The sequence below is a fragment of the Pongo abelii genome, chromosome 1, assembly GCF_028885655.2.
Source record: "Pongo abelii isolate AG06213 chromosome 1, NHGRI_mPonAbe1-v2.0_pri, whole genome shotgun sequence".
In the NCBI taxonomy this organism is placed as follows: Eukaryota; Metazoa; Chordata; class Mammalia; order Primates; family Hominidae; genus Pongo; species Pongo abelii.
Window position 1 is genome coordinate 174,598,769 of NC_071985.2, and position 12,083 is coordinate 174,610,851.

The 12,083-nt window shown below is 35.0% G+C and overlaps 1 protein-coding gene across 7 annotated transcripts in view; it reads left to right on the forward strand.

Annotated features, from left to right (window-relative positions):
- OMA1 (OMA1 zinc metallopeptidase) overlaps window positions 1-12,083 on the forward strand; it is a 282,334-nt gene that overhangs the window by 16,102 nt on the left and 254,149 nt on the right. For 6 of the 7 annotated variants that reach the window (XM_009249734.4, XM_009249729.4, XM_054534008.2 and 3 more), the window contains exons 6-7: window positions 1,325-1,453; window positions 4,715-4,789. In XM_009249734.4, coding sequence (XP_009248009.2) covers window positions 1,325-1,453; window positions 4,715-4,789 — 204 coding nt within the window. Of the gene's footprint in view, window positions 1-1,324; window positions 1,454-4,714; window positions 4,790-9,109; window positions 9,196-12,083 lie in introns of all 7 variants that reach the window. The other variant, XM_054534014.1, reaches the window with a different exon arrangement.

Sequence of the window (12,083 nt, forward strand, 5' to 3'; positions counted from 1 at the left end):
CTTATTTTGAGTTTCACTTTTTCATGTTAAAATAATTCCGTAATTGGGCTGGGCACAGTGGCTCACCCCTGTAATCCCAGCACTTTGGGAGGCTGAGGTGGGTGGATCGTGAGGTCAGGAGTTCAAGACCAGCCTGGCCAACATGGTGAAACTCCTTCTCTGCTAAAAATACAAAAAATAGCTGAGCGTGGTGGTGGGCATCTGTAATCCCAGCTACTCGGGAGGCTGAGGCAGGAGAAACATTTGAACCTGGAGGTGGAGGTTGCAGTGAGTTGAGACCTCGCCACTGCACTCCAGCTTGGGCAACAGGGTAAGACTCTGTCTCAAAAAAAAAAGAAAAATCCATAATTGTTTTTCAAAACACACATTTGTGTTTTGAGGCAAAGTAATGAATCAAATATAAGGAGGTAAAGTATGTTTTGTGAGGGTACAATATTTGTTAAGGGACAATATTCTAAGTCAGTTTTTAGTTTTCAGTCACTTTTCATACATTCAAGTAATGACTGCTATTTTATCAGTTTCAGCATTACAACATTAACATTTACTAATCACCTTTAATGGCAAACCATGAACAATCTAGTTCATTAAACTGAGATATTACTACTCAAAACAACTATTTTATGAAAAATCTTTTTTGGTAACTGATATAAGGAAATAAAAAATTCATAGAACCTGATTCTCTCATGATAAATACTAGACTTACAAATTTACAAACTTGTATAAATGAATAATATTTCATATATTAGGTCTTGAAGACCAGAATACTTTTATTTAAAATAAACTTCCAGTCTTTTTCTGAATTTTTTTCTTGTTTTAAGTGCTTCATATGTTAGGTAGTGTTTAGTCTTTATCCAAAAATATTAGTAAAATAAAACATTTAGTTGATTTTTTAAAATGATGCAACTATATTAAAAACTAAAACTGACCGGGTTTGATTTCTGGTCCTTTTAGTAATAGCTGTGCAAATTTGGGCAACTCTTTTAACCTCTCTCTATCTCAGTTTCATTATCTATAAATGTAGGGATAATTGTAGCTATTTCACAAGATTATTATGCCTGTTAATATAAGAAATTGTAGGTTTATATCTTCTGACTAATAGTAAGTGGCTCAGTAGCTACTAGTTAAATGAATGAATAGGTATATAAGTAGATAAACCAAGGAAGGGAAAAACAGACCAGGAAAGAATAAGCAAAAGAAGAAAAAGAGAACTCTCAGTCTTAGGTGGAGAAGGTCAGGTAATTGTAACACATGATAAACTAGAAAATGTAAGCATATACTGTCTCGATGTATGAAATGTAATTTTTATTATTTTGATTATTCTTAGGCAGAAAAGGCTGGCATGGTTCATTTGTTGGATTTCTTAGGTATGATTTTCCTCACAATGATTTGGGCCATTTGTCCTCGAGATAGCTTGGCACTTTTGTGCCAGTGGATACAGTCTAAATTGCAGGAGGTAAGTCTGAGACAATAACTTGAATTGATCATAGCCTCTGGTGAGGATATTTTAATACTACTGTAAAGCAGCAAATCCAGAGATGTTTTTACATTTTACTATGAAATATGGGTACGAATTTTTAGTGTCTTATGTTTTCTCGTTTTTGGGGGATATTCTTATATATGAATATTTAAATTAAGGAATACTACATCTCTCAAATGATGGGTATGGATAGTTAGAAGGGCTTGGCAACTTTTGGCTAATATAATTTTTAAAAATATATTTATTGGTTTTACAGAGAGAAAACCCAGCCACTGACCCTTCCTTTCATAGTAACTGAATGACTCCCAAATTCAGCTGTCCCTTGGTATACAGGACTTCTCGTGGATACCAAAATCTGAGTATGCTCAAGTCCTTGATAAAAAATGGCACGGTATTGGCCGGGCGCCGTGGCTTACGCCTGTAATCTCAGCACTTTGGGAGGCCGAGGCGGGCGGATCACGAAGTCAGGAGATCGGGACCATCCTGGCTAAGATGGTGAAACCCCGTCTCTACTAAAAATACAAAAAAATTAGCCTGGCGTCGTTGCGGGCGCCTGTAGTCTCAGCTACCCGGGAGGCTGAGGCAGGAGAATGGCGTGAACCCAGGAGGCGGAGCTTGCAGTGAGCCGAGATCGCGCCACTGCACTCCAGCCTGGGCGACAGAGTGAGACTCCATCTCAAAAAAAAAAAAAAAAAAGCATGATATTTACTTGTAACTATGCACATCCACTCACATACTTTAAATCATCTCTAGATTGCTTGTAATTCAATGTAAATGCTATATAAATAGTTATTTTACTATATATATTTTTAAGTTGTAGTTTTTTAAATTGTTTTTTCATAGATATTTTCTATCCAAATTGGTTGAATCCACCAGGTGCATAACCCACAGATATAGAGAGCCAACTGTATTTGGGTTTTGATGCGGCACTGTTAAAACCTCTGAACTTTAATGGGCACAGAATTGGCTAAAGCTACTTTACCACCCTTCCTTCCTTTTCAGTCTGTTAAAATATCGTTGCTTTGAAAACACTGAAAGGAAAGTCTTACTAGGTGTTTGTTAACTTTTGTTTTTAGTGCTTATGTATAATAATCATCTCAAAAATGTATTGAGTGCCTCATTTTGTCCAAAACACTGTAATACTGAAAGTAGGTCTTGCAATCTTTATAACTACTTTGTTAACCATCATTTTTTTTTGTTTTACATCTTTCTTTGAATATTTCCTCTTGTCCCAGGAGGTTTGGTTATTTAGGAACAATCTGTTATTTGTTTATTTAATGATTTGTGGAGTACCCATCAGAGTGCCATCTGGGTGCTGTTTAAATCTAATGTGCAAAATTCTATGAGACAAATTGTTTTTGAGATTGGATAACTAAGTCTGTTATTCAGTATTAACATGTCATTTGGCTTCATTTATATTGAAGTAAAGGTTCTTAAAGAGAAAATAAAAGATTGGTTATTCCTTAGGTTATAGGATCTCATATTTTGAATTTTGTTTCTGTCACTGACCTGCCAGGAAATTAAAAGAATTAGTGTGGTTATTTTCCCCATCTATCTATAGATTGCTTTTTTTGTAATGGAATCAGCAGAGTTGGTCATAAGAAAGATAACATGTATCTATTTCTTTCTTGAAATACTTGATAAATTCTGCCACTTCACTGTAATTCTTCAATGAAAATAAAGTAGGAATGATTCTATTTGAATTCTTTTTCCCTAAATCAAGGCCCCTCAATAATTTTGGTGACAAGGAGATGTTTCTCTCTAGAAAGTTGTTCACTGTGATTGGAGAGCAGAGAGGAATGTTGATAGTGAAGTCATTAGGGTGTGGGAATTGCTGAGGTTCATCTGTTGTGAGGACTGAATGATACATTTAAAGCAGGATTTCTCAATCTCAGCACTACTCACACTTTGGACTGGATAATTCTTTGTTGTCGGGGAGTTGTCCTGTGCACTGTAGGATGTTTAGTAGCATTTCTGACCCCCATTCCCTAGATGTCAGTAGCTCTCCCTCCTCTCAGTTATGACAGTAATAAATATTTCCAGACATTTGTAAATGTCCCTGGAGGACAAAATCACACTAGGTTTAGAATCATTAATTTAAAGCACTTAGCACAGTACCTGGCATAAATAAGGGCTCAATAAATATGAGCTATTATTTTTGTTCATTTAATCCCCTCTGCAGCTCTGTGAGCTTGGAACTGTTACTAGCTTCGTTTTACATATGACACTACTGGGTTTAGCGGGGTTAAACAATTAGCTCAGGGTTAACAATAAGTTAACAGTATTTGGACTTGAACTTAAGTTTCTCTCTTTTTAAAGCCAAAGTTTCAAATCCTTATGCTATCAATAGACTTGATGGGGGCACATGCAGCCTGCTTATGGGGAGTGAAGGCACTATATGATATACATCATCGACCTAAAACAGACTGATTGAAAAGGAAGGAAGTCATTTCTAATGGTCACATACTGTATATCAGATTTATTGTATTATTTCAGGCCATCACAAACATGTGGCTACCTTTGAAAGATTGCTTCCCCAATTAATAGCTCTTTTCTCAAAAGTCCTGCCTATTGATTCATCTCCTACAAAGTTTTAGTACTTACTGAAAATTAGAATTTAACTGGAAAGCATTCACATAAATACAGGTAATTAGGAAAATTAAAGTTACTGTATCTATGTGTGTTTTTTATTGAAGTCAGAAGAAAATTTCATTTTCCCAACTAATCAATACTTAGAAAAGAAAAAGGAAATTAAGATAATTTATCAAAGAAAGAGCATTCTGCTATGTGGTTAATTTGTTTACTGAAATAAATTGTCTAGTAGTGTCATTGGATATTATATACCTACGTTTGCTTGATTTTCTTTTAAAACTCAAGGTCAAAATATTCCTTGACCATATTAAAAAGCCTTCATCAATAAGTTTTCTTAGTGAATCCTGTACTCAGTAGCTGGAGACTATAATTGGAAAAATAGAAGTAAATTCCATATACTACAGACTGTCAAGAAATTTATAGGCATGACTTCTATTCTTATCATTTTTTAAAGTATTAATTTCTAATCAGGGAAATAAAGGCTGTGTTTATATTTTATATCATGGAGTTATTTTAATGTTAGTAGACAGTATAGGAATTTTATCCTAGATACTCCATGAATTTTTTTTTTAAAATCTCTTTCTGTTACTCCTTTTTTCATGAAATAAATTGTCTTAATGGAACTTTTCTGTCATTTCTTCTTAGTATATGTTTAATAGACCATACAGCAGAAAATTGGAGGCCGAAGCTGACAAAATTGGACTACTGCTTGCTGCAAAGGTAAAGTGTTTAGTAGTTGAGAATACATAATGCCCTTCCCAGGCTGAAAGATAAATGTGTGTTAGTTTAATGAGGCTTGGTATAAGCAGAGAATGAGAGTTGGACTGTATGAGCCCTTTATGCAATTTCTGTTAATCTAGAAATTTGAAGATAATGGACCTTGAAAGAATGTGTAACTGAAGATTCTCAATTCCCTTCTATATTTGAAGCTGTATTATGCCTTAGACAGAATCCATAAGATTATAGTAATTATCAGGTTCTATTAAAAGAAAGTCAGTTCTTGATTGGAAATAATTTTTTGTGTATATGAATTTTTTGATTATAGACATGAAACATACAAATTGAAATTTTAAAACATTTGGTTATGTAATGTGTCATCCCCTCTGGCCTTTTAACATTTGTCCCTCTGGAAAGCTAATGCTATCTTTGTTTTACTCCAGTACTCCAATATTTTACCCCTTGCTTCTCTGATCTAAGGAGGCTTTTTGAGTAAACAGGATGATAGGTAGTTGTTTTCCCCCACTTGAAGATAGGTTGATCCTGTTGTAGCTATGATCTTGGCTAAGCAAACTGATTTTCTACCATTTAAATAAACAGTAGATGAACAGACATTTAGGTTATTTTTGTTGCAGCAGATGGCTTTTTTTTTTTTTTTTGCTAGCCGTAGAGAGCAGCTCTGGGCCTTTACTTTTATTTAAGTTGACTTTGTTCCCGTCTACTTAACAGGGCACCTGGCAGCTATTTTTAATCACCTGTGATGACTGAGTGTTATTAGTAGCATTTAAGATTAGAAGTAAAACTGCATTTTAAAAAATGAGTGAAAACAATGCCACTTCACATATTAAATTCAAGTTGTATTTGATCCTTTGTTATGTTTCTGGTAGTTATTAAAACTATTAATCATTTTATTTGAACCTCTCATAAGTTTTATGGATTTAATTTCATAAATCAAGGTATTACTCCTTCACAAAAGCAAAATCAGTTCTTTGAATGTTAAATAAATATGATTAAGTGAATTATCAGACTGCATACACTAAGAAGTTCCCAAATAAGGGGGCCACAGATTGGCTGTATTAAGAATTTCCTAATTTTAATGTACTCCAGTCTGTCAGATTTTCCCTGTATGTTAAGTGTGTTCTGTGTTCTGGTTAGGAAATCTTTGTTTATCTCAGTAAGTGATTCCTGCTTTATTTCTAATAAACTTTACTATTTTCACAATATATAATATGAGGAAGAGGGCAACATCTTTTTTTTTCCCATATGGATAGCTAATAGACTCAGCACTGTATTGAAAAAAGTCATCTTTTTTTCAGCAGACTTCAGTGTCTCTTTGCCATAAAGGTGGGAGTATATCTGGGGTCTCTTTCTAGACACACTATTCTGTTCCATTGGCTTGTTTATGTTTCAGCCAGTACCATATTATCACTATAACTTTGTAGTAAGTGTTGATACCTGAAGCTTCTGTCTTCCAGTGTTGTTCTGCAGAATTGATTTGACTATTCTTGGATCTTTGCATTTCTATATACATTTTAGAAACAGCTTATTAAATTATACATACATAGAAAAACACATGGGGTTTTGATTGGAATTACATTGCATTTCTACATGAATTTGGGGACACTTGACTAGTGTCTATAGTATTGATTCTTCCCATCCATAAATATGATATATTTTCCAATTTGTTTAGATGTTTAATTTTTCTCGATGTTTTGAATTTTTTTATATGTAGGAATTACACATCTTTTGTTAGATTTATTGCTTAGTGTTTGATGTCATGATAAATAGTGTCATTTTTAAAGTAAATTGCTTGTATATAAAAATACAATTGATTTTTATAACTGACCTTGTACCCAGCAACCTTTATTTCTTCCTTTCCAATCTGTATACAGTTGACTCTTGAACAGCATGTTTTTGAGCTGTGTAGATCCACTTATACACAGGATTTTTTTCAATAAATATATTGGAAAGTTTTTTGGAAATGTGCAACAATTTGAAAAAACTCACAGGTGAACCATGTAGCCTAGAAATATTGAAAAAATTAAGAAAAAGATATGTCATGAATGCATAAAATACATGTAGATATTAGTCTGTTTTATAATTTGCTACCATAAAATACAAATCTGTTATGAAAATTTATCAAAACGTGTGCCTACACAGACCATACATGGTGCCATTTGCAGTTGAGAGAAATGTAAACAAATGTAAAGATGCAGTATTAAATCATAACTGTGGACCTATGGTACTACTCTTATAGTTTTGTATTCACTTCCTGTTGCTAAAGCAGTGATCTCAAATGTTGTGAATATCTGCTTAAAACACCAGAAGACACTAATCATCTCCATGTGAGCAGCTTTCTCTCCAGTAAATTGAGTATCCTAGTAAATGGTCTCTTGCAGTTCTTGCATATTTTTCATTGTGTTTACTGCAATACTGTAAACACCTTGAATAATACCATGAGACCCATATGAGTTGCTGCTAGTGATACTGGAAATGTTCCCAAGAAGTAAACTCATGATATTACAAGAAAAAGTTGAGTTACTTGATATATACTGTAGATTGAGGTCTGCCGCTGTGGTTGCCTGCCATTTCAAAATAAATGAATCCAGAACAAGGACCGTTGAAAAAAGGAAAAGAAAATTTGTGAAGTCATAGCTGCAACTATACCAGCAAGGATGAAAACCTTGCACTTTTTGCAAAAGACTTTTATCTGTATAGACGATGCACCTTTTATGTGGGTGCAGGATTGCCATAAGAAAGGCATATCTATAGACTCTAATATGATTCAAGAAAAAGCAAAGTCATTATATTACAACTTAAAAGGAAGATGAAAGATCTAAAGCTGGAGAATTTAATGCCAGCAAAGGATGGTTTGATAGTTTTAGAGATTTGGCTTAAAAATATCAAGATAACAGGAGAAGCAGCTTCTGCTGACCAAGAGGCAGCAGATGCATTCCCAGATGCTTTAAGAAAATCGTTGAGGAGAAAGAATAGCTGCCGGAACAGGTTTTTAATGCAGATGAAAGTGTGCTATTCTGGAAAAAAGATAATGCCATAAAGGACATTTATTAGTGAGCATCAAGATTTAAGGCAGAAGGGATATGCTAACTCTACTATTTTGCGGAAATGGAGTTGGATTTCTAAGTACTTTCCTTATCTATAAAGCTGGTAACCCCTGAGCCTCTAAGGAAAAAGATAATACCAGCTGCCAGTCTTTTGGTTGTAAAGCAAAAAGGCCTGCTACACAATGAGAACGCTTTGTCTGGATTGGTTCCATCCATGCTTTGTTCCTAAAGTTAAGAATTATCTTGCCAGTAAAGACTGCCAGTTCTTTTTTTTTTGAGATGGAGTCTCGCTCTGTCACCCAGGCTGGAGTGCAGTGGCGCGATCTCGGCTCACTGCAAGCTCTGCCTCCCAGGTTCATGCCATTCTCCTGCCTCAGCCTCCCGAGTAGCTGGAATTACAGGCGCCCACCACCACGCCCAGTTAATTTTTTGTATTTTTAGTAGAGACGGGGTTTCACCGTGTTAGCCAGGATGGTCTCGATCTCCTGACCTCGTGATCCACCTGCCTCGGCCTCCCAAAGTGCTGGGATTGCTGGCGTGAGCCACCGCGCCCGGCCCGGGCTGCCAGTTCTTTTTACATTCTCAATTCCTCTGATCACCTGGAACCCCATGAGTTCAACACTGAAGGCGTCCAAGTGGTCTACTTGCCCCCAAACACAACATTCCTAGTTGAGCCTCAGATCAGAGGGCCATAAGGACCTTTAAGGCTCAGTACAACAGGGTACTTTAGGGAAAGGTAGTTACTGCTATGGAAGAGAACCCCGATAGAACATCATGAAAGTCTGTAAGGATTGCACCACTGAAGATTCCATCATTGTTATAGAAAAAGCCATGAAAGCCATCAAGCCTGAAATAATAAATTGTTGATGAAGCAAACTGTCCAGATGTTGTGCATGACCACACAGAGCCAGTCAAGGAAATGATGAAAAGATTGTGGATATGGCAAAAAAGGTGGGGAGTGAAGGGTTTCAAGATACAGATCTTAGAGAAATGCAAGAGCTAATAGAAACACCTTATCAGAGGAATTAACCGTGGGTGACTTGATGGAGATGAGTGCTTCCAAAATGGTGCCAGGTAGAAAAGACATAGTGCCAGAAAACAAATTGACATTAGACAATCTAGCAGAAGGATTCTGATTATTCAAGACTACTTTTGACTTATTTTAGACAGAAATTACAAAGTATCTCCATTAAGTTACACTGACTGTGCCTGCCTTTCCTGTCTCCCGTTCTACCTCTGCCACCCCTGGAACCACAAGACCAACTCTTCTCTTCCTTCTCAGTCTACTCAATGTGAAGACAAGGATGGAGACATTTATGATGATCCACTTCCACTTAATGAATAGTAAATATATTTTCTCTTCCTTATGGTTTTCTTAACATTTTCCTTTCTCTAGCTTATTTTATTGTAAGAATACAGTATATAATACATATAACATACAAAACATGTTAATTTACTGTGTTACTGGCAAGGTCAACAGTAGGCTATTAGTAGTTAGGTTTTGGGGGGAGTCAAATGTTATATGTGGATTTTTGACTGCACAGAGGGGTCAGTGCCCTTAACCTCCATGTTGTTCAAGGATCAACTGTACTTTTTAATTTTTGCTTTATTGCAATAGCCAAAAACTTCAGTACAAAGTTGGTGATGGGCAACTTTGTATCTTCCTGATCTTAGGGGCAAGAAAGCATTCAGTATTTCACCATTATAATGTTTGTTGTAAGCTTTTTATAGATAATTTTTTATCAAATGAGTTTCTCTTCCATTTCTAATATCCTAAGATTTAAAAAAATTATGTATGTATATTAAATTTTATCAAATGCATTTTCTGCATTTTTTCTTCAACTTTAAAGTTCTGGGGTACATGTGCAGATGTGCAGGTTTGTTACATTGATAAATGTATGTCACAGTGGTTTGCTGCACAGATCAACTCATCACCTAGGTATTAAGCCCAGCATCCATTAGCTATTCTTCCTGATGTTCTCCTTCCCCCTGCATTTTCTGCCTGTATTGAGATGATTATATGATTTTTCTCCTTTAATCTGTTATTGTGGCAAATTACATTAATTTTTTTTAAAGTTAAGTTGCATTTTTGGGGAAATATACCTAATTTTGTCAATTATCCCTTAATATATTGCTAGAATTGGTTTAATGCTTAGTTTAGAATGTTTATCTCTATGTTCAAAGGAGATAGTCGCCTAGAATTTTCTTTTCTTGTAATGTCCTGTCAGGTTTTGGAATCAAAGTTATGCTGGCCTCATAAAGTTGATCAGGGAAGTGTTCTTCATTTTCTCTTCTCCAGAAGAGTTTTTGTAAGATTAGCTATATTTGTTTTTTAAAAGTTTGGAGAATTCCTGGGTAAAGCCATATGGGCCTGAAGATTTCTTCGTGAGTTTGTCTTTAATTATGGATTCGGTCTCTTTAATAGATATAGAACTATTCAGATTTTTCTATTTCTTGTTTCAGTTTTTGTAGTTTTCCTGGGAATTTTTGTTTAAATTTTCAAAATGATTGGCATGAAGTTGTTTTAATATACTCTTATTATATTTTAATGTCTGAAGGTTACCTGTTATTTTACATGTATCTTTTAAATGTCCCCTTTGTTAATATTGGTGATCTGTGTCTTGTCTTTTTTTACTAGATTTTATCACTTTCATCAATCTTTTCAAAACCATCTTTTGGGTTTGCTTATTGTCTCTATTATATAATTGTTTTCTGTTATGTCGGTTACCATTTTTTTCATTATTTTATTCTGCATTCATTTTTTGGGTTTCATACGCGGTTCTTTCCCTAACTTAAGATGAATACTACCATCATTTATTTTAAACTCTTTTTTTTCTCTAGTACATACATTTAAGGCCATACATTTTCCTCTGAGAGCATCTTTACTTGTCATGTTGCAAGGGTTGATATGTTATTTTTTCTTCAGTTTAAAATGTATTCGTGTTTTCACTGTGGTTTCTTCTTTGACCCATGGGTTATTTAGAAGTATATTGATTAGTTTTTGAACATTTGATGATTTTAAAGTTACTTTTTGTTTTCGATTTCTAGCTTAGTTACACTCTGATTGGATAATACACTGAATGATTGGAATCCTTTGAAAAGGGTTGGGTCTTGCTTTGTGGCTCAGGATGTGATCAGTTTTGTCAAAATGATGTGCACTTGAAAGTGGATCCTGCCATTGCGGGTGCAGTGTTCTGTGGATGTCAGTTTTGCCAAGTGTGTTAATTTTGTGGTTTCAGATCTTCTATATTCTTGCTGATTTTTTTTCCTTTTTTTTTGTAGTTATCAAGAGAGGTTTGGTAATATTTCATTATGGTTGTAGATTTTTCTTTTTTCCTTTTAGGGCTATTAATTTTTGCCGTGTACATCTTAAAAGTATCTTTAATATACATACTTGTTAGATTGTTAGATTTTCCTAGTGGATTGATCCTTTTCTCACAATAAAATCACTGTCTCTAGTAATACTTCTTGCCTAATGTCCACTTTTTCCTTTTAGTATTGTTATTTCAGCTTTCTTTCAGCTAGTGCTTGCATGGTAAATCTTTAATATTCTCTTATTTTCAAACTTCCTGTGTTCTTGTGTGTGTAGCCCTTGTAGGCAGAACATTGCTGTTGTTTTTATCTTTGCTCTTTTTTGGGGAAAAGTTAGTCTATTTGTTTAATTTGCATTTCTTATTTATAATTATTTATGTAATGTGGAACATTTTTATGTGTCTATTGGCACTTCATTTATATTCCTTTGTGAATTATCTTCTCAGATATTTTTCCCATTTTCAAATTGGGCAAAGAAGTTTGTGTTCTTATTCTTGAGTTTTAGGAGTTTTTCACATACGTGCTAGGTACAAGTTGTTTGTCAGATATGTGTCTTGCAAATGTTTTCTTTCATTCTGTGGCTTGCTCTTTTATTTTTTATTTTTTTCAACGTTTAGGTTCCAGGGTACATGTGCAGGTCTGTTACATGGGTAAATTGCACGTTGCTAAGATTTGGTGTACAAATGATCCTCTCCCCGAGGTAGTGAGCATGGTACCCAAAAGGTGGTTTTTCAACCCTTGCTCCCCTCCTTCCCCCCTCCCTCTGGTAGTCGCCATTGTCTGTTGTTCCCATCTTTGTGTCCATGTGTAGTCAATGTTTAGCTCCCACTTATGAGTGAGAACATGCAATAGGCTAATCACTTAACCTCTGACTGTCCATGTATCAGAATGTATGTTTTCCACTACCTATCTTGAAGCTC